The following is a 17159-nucleotide window of genomic DNA, read 5'->3' as shown; positions in this document are numbered from 1 at the left end:
GCTGAGCGATCTGCACCGGACTAATAGTATTAAGTTCAGGGAGCGTTTTAGAGTAACGGCCCAGCCACGACATTAGTCTAAGCGCAACAGCGGTGAGCGGCAGCCATACGTGCGAATGAAAAGTCCCATCGCTGTGTCTCGCTCCAATGTATGGCCGCCGCTCACCGCTGTCGCGCTTAGACCAATGTCGTGGCTGAGCCGTAAAGCGGACGGGTCCGCGCGGACATCAACTTCATACAAATTAGTCGTGCGGATCGCTCCGCGCGGTCGCTCCACGTGACGCTACAGCTAGCCATATATTACATCACACATACTTTAAAGTATGTAACATTATATTTACCTCATTGCTAAGATTGTCCGAGTAGTCGAGCGAGTCCTTGCCCAGAGATCGAACCTTGTTCCGGAGGTTATGTTTGTGTGTGTTGCTGTGTCTGAGCTTCCGGACCGCTTTGGTCCGACTCTGTGAGTACAGCTCTCGGCCGCCTGCTATTTCTATTATCCTGGTGGCAAAGAAAATTAATATAAGTGTTGGGAAACACAATAGGGATGACGACTACATTAAAAAACTGTTTAGTCCGTCAGTTAGATCGTCCAAAAATACTGAACACATATTTTTCACTTTATCTAATTAGTGAAAAAATACAAAGATAGAGCATCAAAGTGCTGGACCCCCACTTGTGACGTCACTTTTAAGTAAAAATTGTACCTAGGCGTGACGTCACGCGAAACTTCAACGCACTGTATCGTCGTCATTTTTTGTTTATGAGAAAAAAGAAAAAATAGGTGTCCTAAATTTTTTGATAATCTATCTGACGGACTAAATAGTTTTTTTAGTCGTCTCGCCTATTATATAATACATAGGTATAAATTTTACAAATTATGGTCAAAAGAAGATCAATAGGTAATATTCATTGTTTTAGTAGAATGTACGTACACACAAATCGGTAGTTGTTCATAGCGTTATCGTAAACCTGTTCAGAATACAAAAGGTTTGATAATACGCTGTCGCCCCGCGTGTAAAATGACGTCATTGGCAGCAAAAAGGGTTAGAGGATCCTCCCAAATTTGTATTGATAGCGTGTAAAAGCTTATATTATTTTAAAATCATACATTCATTACACAAGTATCGTTCTCCACATAATCTAACTCGTTTAACAATTTACAGTGTAAAAATGATAATATAATAAATGTTAACATAAATAAAGAAAACTCTAGCTAGAAATACACAAGAATATTATCTAGCTACGCCGTTAAAATCAGGCAACTGACTAATGTTGAGACAGCTATGTATCATAGTTATTTTCACAGTGTAATGTCATACGGTATTCTGGTTTGGGGCAAAGCAGCTGACATACAGACTATCTTTGTATTACAAAAGAGAGCCATTCGTTCTATTTACAACTTAGGAACACGTGAATCAGTAAGAGAACTCTTCAAAGAAATTAATATCTTAACTGTAGCTTCCCAATACATTTATGATAGTATAATTTATGTTGTTAAGAATTTAGACTGTTTCACTAAGAATTCTGATATCCATAATTATAACACTAGAAACAAAAATAAGCTTGCCATAAAGAAGTTTCGTGTCCGTAAAGTACAGAAGTCATTTGTTGGGCAATGCATTCATTTTTATAATAAGTTACCTGACACTGCTTTGAGATTACCCCTCCCAGCTCTTAAGAACTACTTAAAAAAATCATTGATGTTAAAGGCTTATTACAGAGTCGAGGACTATTTGACAGACAAACATGCATGGCCCGAACCAGAAACTACAAAATGTTAATTATAAGATGTAATGTTTTGAAAAGAAGTTGCCCGCCGAGTTTCTTGCCGGTCCCATAGTGGATACCCCCTCCCAACTGAGGGGGGACTGAAATCTTCTCGAGGCTGAGGCGTAGGGTTAGAGCCGGCGTAGCTTTATTTGACGTTCATATGCGCATTGTAATATGCCTTAAAAATAAATATTTCATTTTCATTTTCATTTTCATTTTCAACTATAACTAAAAAATGCAATTTGTTTCTCTGTAACTAGTAGTTACAGAGAAACAAATTGCATTTTAAGATTTTATATGAAGTTTTCAGAGCAGACACGCTCGAATAGAAATAATAAATCAAATGAAATATTCACCAGCACACGCTGTACGTAGGCAATTAAGTAACTTCATATGTTTCTTGGTATTTCCATACAAGTTGTTACAATATTCCTTTGTATATACCTACTCGTAAATAAAAATGAATTGCTATTCGTTAGTCTCGCTAAAACTCGGGAACGGCTGAACCGATTTGGATAATTTTGTTCTTGAAACATTCGTAGAAGTCCAGGGAAGTAAGTAAGTAATAATCTATAAGTAAATATGAAAAAACTGCGAGGAAAATAGGGAAAATATTAAAAAACCAAGAATTATCACTTCCATACAAACATAAAGAGTTCCTCGCTTTTCTGCAAGAGAAAAATAAACTGCTGCGGGAAGGAGCGATGGATGCGGCGACTGCTGTTCAGATGTCTTCGCGCGCGTCGAAGTTCACCGTGGAAGACATCTGTGTAGCGAAGAAAGCGTTGTGTGAGTTCCTTGGAATAGCCGGCACCTATGTACCTCACCGAAGAGGAGACGAAACTGGGAAGAAGAGCCTGGAGGACATAATGAAGATCCTCAAAGACTTCAACGACCGGATTCCGGAGTTTGTGGCGACGGATATCTCCAACATTTCGTCGTACAATCCGGACAACGTCGACGTCAGATGCTTGTTTAAGGAAATCGTGGCCCTAAGAACAAGTTTAGCCTAAATGAATACGAAGTTTGAAGCTAGCCTAATTACTATTTCTGAGTTACGTGAAGAAATAAAATGTTTGCGAATTGCCCCAACTCAGACAGCGGCTTCAAATTTCAAGTCTGATAATCGACCTGCTGACAAGTCGGTTTGTTTGCCTGTTGCCGGCGCAGTAAAATGTGTCGCACGCGCCGATCCGCCGCCCGCGCGCCCCCCGCGCGTCCGGCCGCCACATGTCCCAACGAACTCGCGTCAGCGTGCATATGCTGACGTTGTCGGTGAGTCCGTCGCAACGAACCGGGTAAATGCACCTGTAAAGGTATCACGGGCTCCTATTGTGGAAAAGTCTGCCCGCACCAATGTGGATGAGGAGGGATTCACATTGGTGCAAAAGAAGAGCAAGGCGCGCAGGGCGCCTCGTAAGACTATGTGTGGCAATGCGGAACCAGTGAATTCAGGTCTACGGATTGCTACGCCGAGTAGGGCGCTCTACGTGTCGCGCTTGCACTACTCCGCCGGGGCTGATGAGGTGGTGGAGTACGTTCGCCAGAAGACTGGCTACACGCTGAGAGTGTTCCAGCTACAGTCGCGCCACTACGTGCACTTCAGTTCGTTTGTGTTGCGAGTGCCGCGGCCGCTGCAGGACACCATCGCGAGTGCAGACTTCTGGCCGAAGGGCGTGCTGTTTCGGCGGTTCCGAGGCAACCTGCCGAACCCTACGCCGTGTCAGACGACGCAACGGAGCCACGCTGTTACGTCGTCGCCTAAATAGAATATTGTTTTTTTTTGTCTGATTTTTACTGTTTTATGTGCTATACCTATTGTTTTTATTTTTTAGTTTCACAGTGCTTTGGTTTTACTGTTATGCTGTGTAACTTATTTGAATAATAAATAAAATAAAATAAATAAATAAATAAAAGCCGGAACAAAAGTAGATAAGGCAATAGGTATAAATAATATTTCACTCTTGTACTGCACTTACAGTCTTACATTACATGCATATTGAGTAACGTAAGACGCTAAAAACATTAAGATACGACTCGCACCGGCATCCATTAACTCAAAAGTAACTACACAGACTACGAAGACTAAATTATTCTAGGTTTCAGTTAGCGGAATAGCAATTCGTATCTGTAATATGCAACGAATTTCCATCAAAGACTCAGCTTTTGGGCACAGTGCCATCGCAAGTTGAAGCGATACCTTCCGCTCTAAAATACTCCATTCAGTTGAACTATTTTAGGAACGATTATTCCGGTTCCTATTTGTCCCCAAGGGGATGAATAAATTGGGATTGTAGGAATGATTCCTAGCTTATCTAAATACCTTTGCTAGTTTGTGTTAAATACGAAATTCAATGGCATTTTGGTTCGCATTTCCATTTTTATCGTTGCATAATAAAGAGGTAAAGTAATTTGCTAAATAAAACCATAACAACTACAATTTATGATTTGCCATATTTGCTATATGATACAAATCAAGCGTGATTGCAACCAAAGATTGTATAATAGGCTACTTGCCTCCTAGTCAAATCAGCTTCTTTTTAAGAACTGTCAAAACGAATTTGAACGACTTGCTTAAATATGGAATTTACATGAAATAGAATTGAGTGACGTCACGGTCAACTCAGTTACTTTATATATTTCTACCTGACTTATTAAATAGAAACTGGATTTAAAAGTAAATTCTGTCCGTGTTTTTCTTATAATTATCTGATGCTTTATTTCATGCACGGTATAAAATACACTACATTACAGTCAAGTTCGCTATTTCTGATTTGATTCTGCTGAATGTATACTTTTTGCTGTTATACGCAGACATCGTAAAATTTCTAGCAATTTCGGTGCAGCATTGTAGAAATAAAGGAACATGTCCAACATTTTCTAGGTAGGTGATCAAGGTACATTTTACTGTTATTAATTACCTACACCTAATTAAGTATTCCAGATAAATTCGGCCATGTCTTTAATGCCACAATCCTGCACCGAAACTGCTAGAAAATATTATGATGTCTGATTAACTATATGTTCCTACGTAGCTCGTAGAATCAAGGTAATAAATATAGATGCGGGCAAAGTGCATCCTTCCACAACATTAATGTATAAGCAAAGTAATAAAGTCGTGTATACATAGTTTTTGCACTTTGGCCGCATCTATAATACCTTGACTGTACAGAGTCAAAGGAATTAAGCTACTACACTCATATCGAATTTGGCACAATAATTGATTGTCTTCTGTAGTATTTGACAAAAAAAAACAACATTTTGTAGATTTTGGGTATTAAAGTGTACGATGACTTCGTGTTTCCGATTAAAAATGTGTGTAATTTTTTAATTTATTTTGGCCACCGAAAACGCTGTCAGCGACGTAGTGACGTCATCGAATTCGAACCTTACTGCACGTCAAAACAATCACTGACATATTGAACTTTACGCCTTCATACTTAAAAAGTCAGAATGACCTGATGCATAGATAATCTATAGATTAACTTGACTGTAATGTTTTCGCCTGATTACGTAATAGTACATTACATCAGAGGCCGGGAAAATGAGGATTTCCGGGAAAAGGAGGAGGGAAAATGTGGGTATATACGGCCGAGCGAGCGTGCGAGCGAGGCCGGATAGGGATACGAGGCCGGGAATCCGTTTTCACGCCGAGGCATGTATAGTGCTTTTCTCAAACATACAATGAAATAAAAAAAATGCTCTAAAGGACAATATTTTATAAAAAAAAGTTACTTTGCAGGCCTAGGCCTGAAAAATAATATGAAATCCCTTTACAGTCCTCTCGAGTTGTTGCGCTCAAAAAGCGATACTTCCCAGCCCATTTTAAGGAACGTAAAGACAATATTTCATTGCATGTTTGAGAAAAAGTATATTTCAAAAATATTTTTTGCTTTAGTAGCCTAATATTGGGTTGGTAAGAAAGTAATGAGCGATCGATTGAATTCCACATAAAATTTTTGAGAGAGTTCTAGAATCTTCTATGGTCGAAAGTATATAAAGGGCGAGTCGCACAGTTTCTCGTCAGTCATTCACTAGCTGTCGCCGAGCTAATATAAGGAAGAAAATGGACTAAAAGTGCATGTAAGGCATTGCTTACTATATGAATTTCAGTCTGGCCATTCAGCCGCCGAAGCAGTGCGTAATATATGTCAGCGTGTTGCTCCTGAAATTGTGTCTGAGGCCACGGCGAAACGATGGTTCCAGCGGTTTCGTAGTGGCGACTTTTCATTATCAGATCAACCTAAGTCTGATGTAGCCAAATTAAAAACCTTAATTGAAGGAAATCCGAGGCTAACGAGTCGTACTCTTGCTACCGAGTTAGGCTGCTCTCATGTCACCATAGAAACACATTTACACGAGTTGGGGAAAAAACTACAAATACAGTGTTTGGATACCGCACGAACTTAATAGAGATCAACTAAACCGCCGTGCCGATATCTGCATACAACTTCTGTCTTTTCGCCGCACATTCAACTGGTTGGACCATCTTATCACTGGAGATGGAAAATGGGTCTTATATATAAATCACACACGCAAACGTCAGTGGCTAGCTCCAAACGAAAAAGGAATAGAGGCACCAAAAACAGAGCCTCACCCAAAAAAAGTTATGCTGTCCGTTTGGTGGGATATTCATGGTATTATTCACTGGGAACTCCTACCAAGTGGAATGACTGTTACCGCATCAGTATACTGTAATTAGCTTGAAAATTTAAACCAAAAAATCTGTCAGAATCGTCCACAGCATGCTAAAGTTTTTTTCTTACACGACAATGCTCGCCCACACATTGCAAAAGTGACTCGGCTAAAGCTATTGGAGCTAGGTTGGAAAGTGATACCTCATCCACCGTACTCTCCAGACTTGGCACCTACGGATTTCGCATTGTTCAGATCGCTAAGCAATGCCTTGAATGAAAAATAGTTCGATGATCAAGCCCATCTACGACAGTACATAGCTGAGTTTTTTGAATCTAAACCTAAGAACTTCTTCGCCGATGCTATTCATTCTTTACCAGAACGATGGAGACAAGTAGTAGATAACAAAGGCCGTTATATTTTTGATAAATGATTAAAATAATAAATTAAATCAAAATTACAATATTGGTTATGATTCGCTCATTACTTTCTTACCAACCCAATAGTAAACTTATCCTCCTTGTACTTATTTTTAATTTTATTTGCTATTTATTCAATAAAGGATATACCGCAATTAGTAAACTGTCATAAAGAAAATGTGATAATGATTTACGTCAGACTAAAGGTTTGCTTCTACTTCGTCCTTTGGATATTCTGTTTCAAAACAAGTCAGCTTTGAGACGACAGTGCTTCACATAAGATATTCCAACTGTGCAAAGTTACGAACTTGGAGTGGTTTGAATGCGTTTTGCTCTACGATGATAATGCAGCTGGGGTCTTCTTACTAGTATTAGAGATTTTAAGCTATGAGAGGCAGAAAGTTTTTGAGAATGTCATGTTATATAGAATAGAATAGTAGGGTATTCTATTCTATATAACATGACATACTCAAGAACAAGGCCTGCGGTTCTGGCTCGCCGTTTCGCTTCTCTAAGCCACTTAACAGAGAGAAAATAATATAGTGTAGAAAAACTATTAGCGCAGAGCGAGTCTCTGCTGGTCAGGTGCCGTAGCCGAATGGCATTTCTGTGAAGCGAAACGAAAACGAAACGCCGCGAAAGGTAGTTTGGCTCTACCGCGCCAATACGCCATGTACCCAGGGTGCGTAGCCGAATGGCACAAACGCTCACGAAACGAAACGCTAGTAGATATCTATCTCTATCGCTCTTGCGTATTGGCGCGACACAGCCAGACTACCATTCGCGGCGTTTCGTTTTCGTTTCGTGTCGGAGAAATGCCATTCGGCTACGGGCCAGGGCAGAATCGAAAATTTCGTTATTCACTTTAACACGCAAGAGTCAAAGAGAGGTCGATATTGCTAGATAATGTAGGTCTGCATTAGGATTGGAGTAATATGGCTTTGATACAGAACGATTAAATGGATGCGTTAACGACACAGAGAGCCCGTTGTCAGCTCAGTGGAATAGTATTTTCTTCTCCTGTCTGTTACCCTCCGTGAATCTTTCTCACTTGATTGGTCTCATCGGAAGATCAGCGCTGGAAATCACCAGCAACACGCTGAGATGAGGCCATTTCGTCGCACTTCATTCCTTTCTGTCTTGTTGTTGTTATGTGTATTTTGTCTTGACTGTGTTCACGAATAAATGTTTATTCTATTCTATTCTGTTTGTTCAGCAAATTACTTACCTAGAGCGTCTAAGTTTGTCAGCCAACAACCCTAAGATCATCACACGGAATGCTTCTGTGAATACACGAAACGTGTCGGACCAAGTGTGTTCAGCGATCTGGCTTCTAGCTTTTGTCTCCAAAATTTCTTAGCGTGGGGTTACCGATAAAAATGCAGGTTGCTAGGACCAGTTCCAAGAGACAGAAGCCTTATGGAATGGATGCTATGAGCGGTGAAAATTGGTGAATCTGAAAGTAAATAAAATAATTATATAATTTGTTAAAAAATATATTTCAACGATCCTTAGTGCAAGACTTTGTTCATATATTCGTCAGTGTTAATAGAACCGTCCTTCATTTCGTCCAAAATTTATATTTTGCAGAATTTTTCCACTTTTGTTCCACAGTATGGCATGGGTCACAGGAAACTTGCAACCATTGTAAATCATCTGAAAAAGACATTAAAATTTCTATGAATAAATTTTACATTAAGTAATATTCTACGTCCACTTCAGATATATATAAAGACTGTCCACGATAAAAAGTGGTCATATATAACATGGTAAATCTTGAGAATAATGAGAATTTATAAGCAGCATGTTTGTCAAATAATTTGTAGATATTAAACTACATTATAAAAATACAAACAAATTATAAACTTTAGGTGGCCTATGAATTTTAGCAGTATGTATCTCATCAGTTTTAATGACAAAAATATTTTTTTAATGTTTAATTATAATAGCCAAAATATACCCTATTACATACTGATTTTACGATAGTAATAATTTTTCTGATTGTAATCAGATTAAGAAAGTACTGAGATTTTCTAACTTTGCTGAATTCGAATTTTTGACACTTTTTGGCTCTCCATACAAAAACAACTGTCAGTGCTTGGAGTAGAAAGTCTTCCTGACTACCAAAAGTCGAAATGAGTTTCAAAAAGTATTTTTTTGTCTGCTAAGATGTCATTCTAATGTGTGTAAAACAGCTTATAAGAATATAAGTATTTATAAAATTGTGCCAGGAAGCGTGTGAAGTTTGTTAAAAAACACTGTACAAGAAATGAAATGCTTGATGGTATACATTCGGCGAAACCTCAGACACACTAAAGCATTATAAGGAATAGCTTTAATTATTATATAGTTTTATGTATACAGATTTATCAAAATATAATATTGCTTCAAAATGTGCATTCAGGAAGAAAGATTTATCATGTTATGTATGACCATATGAATTTGTATGCAATGTAAAATGAATACAACATTAAATGCCTTTTTACTCAGCATTCTAATTATCTACTAAGTTCTTATGTATGGTATGTGACTCACCTGCTTTTGCCAACTCTGCCATCTCCCATCCTTGCAAGAGTTTTTGCACCTCTTCATCCATTTCCTAAAATGGAAACTAGAGTCTCTAAGTTTTAAGTTACGGAAGCGCTGGTGGCCTAGCGGTAAGAGCGTGGGACTCTCGATCCGGAGGTTGCGGGTTCGAACCCGGCTCGTACCAATAAGTTTCTCTGAACTTATGTGCGAAATGTCATTTGATATTTGCCAGTCGCTTTTCGGTGAAGGAAAACATCGTGAGGAAACCGGACTAATTCCAATAAGGCTTAGTTACCCTTCGGGTTGGAAGGTCAGATAGCAGTCGCTTTCGTAAAATAGTGCCTACGCCAAATCTTGGGATTAGTTGTCAAAGCGGACCCCAGGCTCCCATGAGCCGTGGCAAATGCCGGGATAACGCAAGGAGGATGATGAGAGTAAGTAAGTAAGTAAGTAAATATTCTTTATTGCACCATTTTAGCATTTTAGTTTGTAGGCATTCCCCTTACATTGAGTATGGCAAGTTGGCTCTCTCGCTTTTCGTCCGCAGACACGTTTATGCAGTTGTCAGTGGGGTCAAAACGCTGAAATGATTCGGTGATGATACGGAAAGCTCGATATCACCTCTCTGTGTACACGGAGCGAGTCGGTCCAAGTGTGTTCCAGCGATCTGTGTTCTAGCTTCTGACTCCCATGACGTTTTTTGTCTTGGGATAACAATAACGCTGAGATCAGAACGCTGACATGATTCGGTGATGATACGCATAGCTCGCTGTAGCCTCTGTGAGTACACGGAACGTGTTAGACCAAGTCTATTTTAGCGATCTGTCTTCTAGTTTCTGTCTCCAAAATTTCTTGGCTTGGGGTTTATATAACTTACCTAAAGTCTCTAAGTTTGTAGGCGCTGGCCCTTGGAGTTGAGAATGACGAGTTGGCTCTCTCGCTCTTCATCCGCACTCCGCAGACAGACACTAGAGTTGTGCCTGCTAGTTCACTGAAAAGACCGCTCCCAACTAGTACGATCTTTTGGGAGTAGTTCAGTCTAGTACAGTGCAGGGAATCGTGTCTTTTGTACTATTAGTACATGTACTACACAAGCCTAGCAGACACATTTGTGCAGTTGTCACTGAGATCAGAACGCTGACATGATTCGGTGATGATACCTACATATAGCTCGCTATAGGCTCTGTCAGTTCATAGAACGTGTCGGACCAAGTGTGTTCAGCGATCTGTGTTCTAGCTTCTGACTCCCATGACGTTTTTTGTCTTGGGGTTTATATGCCTTACCTAGAGTCTCTAAGTTTGTAGGCGCTGCCCTTGGAGTTGAGAATGACGAGTTGGCTCTCGCGCTCTTCGTCCGAGGACACGTTGTTGATGCTGTGTTCCCGGCCCTCCAGACCGGAGTTTAGCCTGCAATGGTTAGTTTGTTAGTTAGTAAGGTTATGTTATGAATCAAGCAGTTATTAGAAGAATTAATCATAGTAGTATAGTAAAGCAGATATTTTTAGGATTTTTATGGTCATATCAGTATTACTCCCATAATTTAGAAAACATTATTGGGAAGTCTGATCAGATATTATCAGATGTTACACAAAAAATAAAAAAATGTTATTTGTAAGCTCTTTGTACTTCCTTATGCAACTCGCTCTACGAATTGTATAGTTTTATAATATAGGTTAAGGCACTAGTGCGATGAAACTGCGTCCTGTAACACAGGGTTTCCTAGCTCAGGACACAGGGTCGCGATTTTCTGTAATTGTTAATTTATATAATAAACTTTTTTCATTTTTTCATTTTTCAATATAGCCACTTAAATTTGTTAAAATGAAACAAGAGGATAAAATAGTGGTTTAGTGCTGTAAAGATGTGTGATAGGATAGCCGACGGGATACCATAACGTCGCATCATATCGTGACGTAGGCGGTGCATTATGGAGCGGTGTAACCCTCAACCTCTAAACCTGTGTAACACTTCCCCCCTCTTAGGGAACAGCCGCGTGACGTCGAAGCCCGGCGTGTCCCCTTCGTCCCGCGCCGGTGTAACTGTCTCCCCCCTCCGCAACCCTGTGTAACCGTCTCCCACTTGTCGTGGCGTGGCGGTGCATCCTGGGCCGGCACTTGGGGAACAGCCGCGTGACGTCGGAGCCCGGCGTGTCCCCTCCGTCCCGCGCCGGTGTAACTGTCTCCCCCCTCAGCAACCCTGTGTAACAGTCTCCCACCTGTCGTGACGGTGCATCCTGGGTCGGCACTTGGGGAACAGCCGCGTGACGTCGGAGCCCGGCGTGGAGTCCCCTCCGTCCCGCGCCGCGCTCATGTCGCCGCCAGCCTCACGCCTGCACCCGCGTTGGCACTGCAACAACAAAATTAAATTTAAAGTTTTATTCCTTAACAACTTATTCTTTTCTTTAATCCGTCGTTCTGACCCACTGACGATGACGTCTGTGTGATAAGTAAATTGTTCGTCAGTGGTCGTTCTCACAAGCAGCGGTCACAAGGGGGCGAGAAGGACCACCGTCAAGCAAACACACCATACAGACGTCGCGGCCGCCGAGTTACGACTTTATTACCTACATACTAACAGTGCATGCGCGGATCCAGAGGGGGGGGGGTCATGACCCCCCTGGAGCCTAGGTTGGCCATACAAATATACCACGTGACCCCCCCCCCTAGGGCCTGGGTCTTTACCACGTGACCCCCCCCTGGGACGAAGCTGGATCCGCGCTTGTAACAGTGAGAACATAACGAGTTCATATACTATAATTGATTCATATACAACATAATTATGATTCGTCATTTTACGTTATGCTAATATTGCTAATTATTCAATATTTCTAATACAAATTTAATTGATTTAAGGACCGGTCCTAATGAAAAACCCCTAAAGACCTAGCAGCACGCAGTAAACATCGAATATAGAACGAACGTATAAGACCAATTCCATTTTAGAAGTTTTATTTATTTAATTAAATGGTAATACTGCCCATTCTATGGATTAGAAATGTCGCTAAAGCACGGCATGCAACATAAGTCAGCCTCATAGAAAAACGCTGAGCCGGTTCCGTGCCGTGACGTGCACGACTGCCAAACTACGCGATCGATCGTCCGACCGACGCGGTCGGTCCACGAAACATGACAATTTGGTAGGTAAAGTTTTTTAAAGATAGGCAAACAGTATATTTTTCTGATAGAATACGTTATAACGATCACGGAAAGCTGGCTCCTTTATTTTTATTTCGTATAATTTATTTATTATCCTTTTTAAGTGACCCAAAATGACGTTTGTGAAATTTAATGCCAGATGAGGTGACAGGTATTCCACCAGAAAAATATATTACTTGCCTGTCTTCAAAAAACTTTATCTACCCAATTTACAATTTACTCAAAATAATTTCTATTTAAAGACTGTTATGGGAACATCTTGGGCCAGCTACGGTCCGGGGTGGCACCACAGCGTAGTTTGTAGTATTTAGACAAAGCCTGTTGCGGATTACTTCATTTATATGTAGATCACAAAGCCTGTATATAGCTGATTTGTTTTATGTCCACTAGGCGAAGTCTGCGCTGCTGATCATGAACTATTTTTGTTTAAAAACTTGAGACGGGACGGGAACTAAAACGGTGTAAAATAGCCGACTGTATTTTCTTAAAATATTAGTAGATGGGGACAGACCACTATATATTAGTCGTCGTGAACGTTGATTGACTATAGATTGTCAAAGTCATATCAAAACCGATCATCGATCTCGTGAAGTGTCTCTGATGCGGCTCTAAGTTTTCTCCCAAGCATTGGATGCCTTACCTACAACAAAAGAGGCATAGAACTATATTCCCAAGATCGCGTATTTAATGGCCTCACAGCTAAGGCTGGCACGCGGCTAGAGCTTTCCTAATGCACGATTTATTCGAGCCAGTTTTATCGCCAAGATATGAGACTATGTTGAATAAATATAATATCGTCGACGTATTATTACGTGGATTACTGTCGCATAAAGTATTCGGTTTTGGAAATATTTACTTTGCTCGAATATAATCAGATCGAGTACAGATTCTGACAATTTAAAACTTCTTAAAAATAACCAAAAACGAAAGAGGCGGTTAGTGAACTTATTTTGTATTTTAGAAATATTTTTTAAGAGCTTCTTGAAAAGGTCAATATTTAAAACTGTCGGGCCACGCTCAGTGTAGGGTTCCGTAGTTTTTCGTAAAAAACTACTAACCATCAAAAAACAATTTTTCTAGAAAGTCTTTACAAAGTTCTACTTTGCGGTTCAAAAGTTAGAGGGGGGGGACGCACTTTTTTTTTCCTTTAAGAGCGATTATTTCCGAAACTATTATTTATCAAAAAATATTTTAGAAATATTCATTTTTAAATACCTATCCAACAATATATCACACGTTGGGGTTGGAATGAAAAAAATATCTTTTGCATTACCCTAATAAAACATTTTTTCCCATTTTTTGTTTTTGCAAAAGGTTGGCGTGATTGATATACTCAAGTATTTAAAATTATCCGCGGACGGACGGACGGACGGACGGACGGACTACGGCACTGGCGAAACTAACAACTACGGAACCCTAAAAAGTAACTAGGCACTCTAACAAGTAAGTCGAGTATAGACACAGTTACGAGTATCTATTATAATTTATAAGAGTCTGAAAATCTGAATAGAATTTTAAAACACAAGACTAAAAACGGCTGAGTTTTTACCAAAAGTACTTGACATGAAATACGAATATAATGGTCCGACGCAAAGTGTTTACCTATTACGGTTCTTGAAGAAAAAAGCCCTGATACGGACCCCTTAAATATGTGAAAACTGACCAAAAACAAAAACTACACTACACAGACAGACACCAATCACATTACCGCTCCGAAATTCCATTTTCAAACGTAAAGAAATAAATTAACATTCTTTTCACAGGCCTAACCTTTTAACATAATTTATTACTGGCCAAACATTTTCTCCGAGACTGATATTTAATTAAAAAGAATAAAACGCCGTTGCGCTTTTGTTTCTGCGTGGCATAATGTAATTTTCCATTTAGTGAGAAGGGGTCTATTCTGTAAATGGCGTCATAATTACTGCGAGAGCTGTCGACTATTATTATGGAATACGTTAAATAACTAGGGTTGTCAGATATTTAATGGGCAAGTTAAAATTTGTGAAATAATAGGACATTCAGCCGCAATATTGTAGAGAGAAACAAATGGGTTATTTTTGTCGGGTGAAGTAAAACGGATTGTAGTAGTTGACATCATGATAGTCCAACCGAGCAAAAATGTCAGGTAAAAGGTAAAATAATATTTAATCGCGTTGCACTCATTCTTGTCCTAAAATAACGTTTACATTTAGAATATTTTGTATGCAATTGGTGTAGTTTGCCTACGAAAGAATATTGGCATTTCATACGTTCTACTACGTTTCGTTTTTACGTTCTGCGGCGTAGCGCTAGTGCTACTCGTATCCCTATCCGGCCCACTTGGCCTATATACCCACTTGGCCGGAAATCCTCATTTTCCTGGCCTCTGATGTAATGTACTATTATTGGTTTACTTGGTGAGTTCTTTATGGTGTTTATACATGTTTTTGTTAAAATATTTTAAACACAAGCTAGCGTCTCCGAGAGCTGCCACTGTCAGGCTGTCAGAAGTGTCAGTGTCATGTCATTGTCAAATGACACTGTCACTGTCACTACCAGGCTGTCAGTGTCAAAACTGTCAAACATCAAGACTTTCAAGCTGACTCACCCACAGATTATTCACTAAACACGTTCCGATTTAAGTAAAATGCTGTAATTATAAGACAGGTAAAACTTAATTTCGTAACACGCATGGAGAATTTTCTACAATAGTAATATTTTAGAAAATAGGTAGATTTAGGACCGAAATAGGTAGACAGGTAGATGGGAGGCAAAATAGGTAGATCTACCTATAAATAGGTAGATGTGACAACACTGGCTAGTGCTACGAATTGAGTCGTGCCACATCTTTCGTAGACCGGTTTAAACAAAAAAAGTTTAGTCTTACCCAGTCTCAAGTGTCTCAAAATCATATATGATATCAATATCATGTATTTGTCAGATGTCAAACTTGTAGTAAAGCTATTTTTCCGTAAAATGTTACCAAACTTGGTTATTTTACCTATTCAGCATTCAAATGTTGACATAGTTGCTCTCGATTTTCTTCAGTCGATTTTTAAACAATGTAGTATTATAACCTAACCACAAAATTAAAATTTTGAAAAAAACCCCCGACCGTGACACTCCCGACTAACTCAGCTTTCAGACAAAGAAAACTAAATCTAAATCGGTTCATCCGTTCGGGAGCTATGATGCCACAGACAGACACACACACAGACAGACAGACAGACAGACAGACAGACGGACAGACAGACAGACAGACACGTCAAACTTATAACACCTCTTCGTTTTTGCGTCGGGGGTTAAAAATTGTAAATGCCTAGGGATGCCTAGGGCAGTAAAAGACAGAAATGTTCCAGATATAGGTAGGTATGACATGCAATATTTTGTGATTTTGAAAGCGAATTTCATTGCGAAAATTCTTATGCAGAATGTTTTGATTTAGTGCGTGAGGTTTTTTTTTTTCAATTTAGGTATATATGTAATTTATTATGGCGTAGACAGCCCTACTTACTTCTATCTGACGAACCAAAGGCTTGTAGGCTTTGCGGCAATTAGCACGCATAAATTGAAATTAGATCTTGTCACCTTCAACTTAAGTGTCCATTTCGATTGCTAGCTGCCTGAAAGGAGGTGATAATGAAAATAATTAAATTCGCGAGTGACGAAGACTGTTTGATTAAATTTCGGGAGAAATCGGTTTTAATGGCTTGGAATCAGGACAGCGGGGATTTTGAGTAAATAATTGGATTCTAGTAAATGAAAGGTAAATCCTATGTTTCCTTTAGACAATAAATGAGAAGCCCGCGAGTGATGATGGGTTAGGAATGTCTCCAACCCCATTTCTTTCCATGGGTGTCGTAGAAGTTGACTGTGGGATATGGATATTTATTTATTATTCAAATAAGTTACACAACATAACAGTAAAACCAAGGCATTGTGAAACTAAAAAATAAAAACAATACGTAGAGCACATAAATAGTAAAAAAAAAACGACGAAAAAAAAACTATATTCTATTTAGGCGACGACGTAACAGCGTGGCTCCGTTACGTCGTCTGACACGGCGTAGGATTACGCCGTTAGTAAGGCGGCGGAATTGAAAAAAGTCGTCTAGTTTTGAAGTTGATGTGACTGGAGAGTATACTGCTGACAAGTGGTATCGTTGTGATCGGTAGACTTTACTGAGTACGAAATAATGACTTGTCACTTTCTCAGACTGTGGGGGGGTTAACTATGACGTCACAAAGATCGCGGTCCCGGGTTTAATTTTTTTGCCAATTTGTCTAGAACCCCTTATCCAATTTTGAAAAATGAGGTGTCGATTGAAAGCGTATAACATGCTGATTAAGATTTATTATATGTGAAAAGTATAGTTTTGTTAGTTATTTTTTAATTAACAATAATGCAAAAAATACGTTTTTTTTACTCTCTTTTTTGATTTTTGTGACTCAAAAAGGCAATGAAAACGGCCACTTAGCTAAAAAATATGTTATATAAATCATTTAACTACATTATTAAGCTATCTGTTGCTTTTTAAATTTCTACGATCGGATAATAAATAAGCAAACTACAACCACATACCTGTAGGCGGGGAGTACCGCTTGACACGCGTTCCCATACATTCGGCGTCTACCAAATTACACCTCGCGCAAAATTCGTTTCAAGC

The 17159-nt window shown here is 39.5% G+C and overlaps 1 protein-coding gene across 1 annotated transcript in view; it reads right to left on the bottom strand.

The window, feature by feature from the left end:
* The window catches only part of LOC125225549, a 356301-nt gene that overhangs the window by 34434 nt on the left and 304708 nt on the right, over positions 1 to 17159 (bottom strand). Inside the window, exons 5-7 of the mRNA XM_048129307.1 lie at positions 11571 to 11701; positions 10640 to 10762; positions 341 to 500 (exon numbers count right to left, since the gene is read on the bottom strand). Coding sequence (XP_047985264.1) covers positions 341 to 500; positions 10640 to 10762; positions 11571 to 11665 — 378 coding nt within the window. The 5' untranslated portion in view covers positions 11666 to 11701. The remainder of the gene's footprint in view (positions 1 to 340; positions 501 to 10639; positions 10763 to 11570; positions 11702 to 17159) is intronic.

The sequence above is a fragment of the Leguminivora glycinivorella genome, chromosome 4 (assembly GCF_023078275.1).
Source record: "Leguminivora glycinivorella isolate SPB_JAAS2020 chromosome 4, LegGlyc_1.1, whole genome shotgun sequence".
Classification (NCBI taxonomy): domain Eukaryota; kingdom Metazoa; phylum Arthropoda; class Insecta; order Lepidoptera; family Tortricidae; genus Leguminivora; species Leguminivora glycinivorella.
The sequence above is the reverse complement of the archived record's forward strand: the minus strand, read 5'-3'. Positions and strand labels throughout refer to the sequence as shown.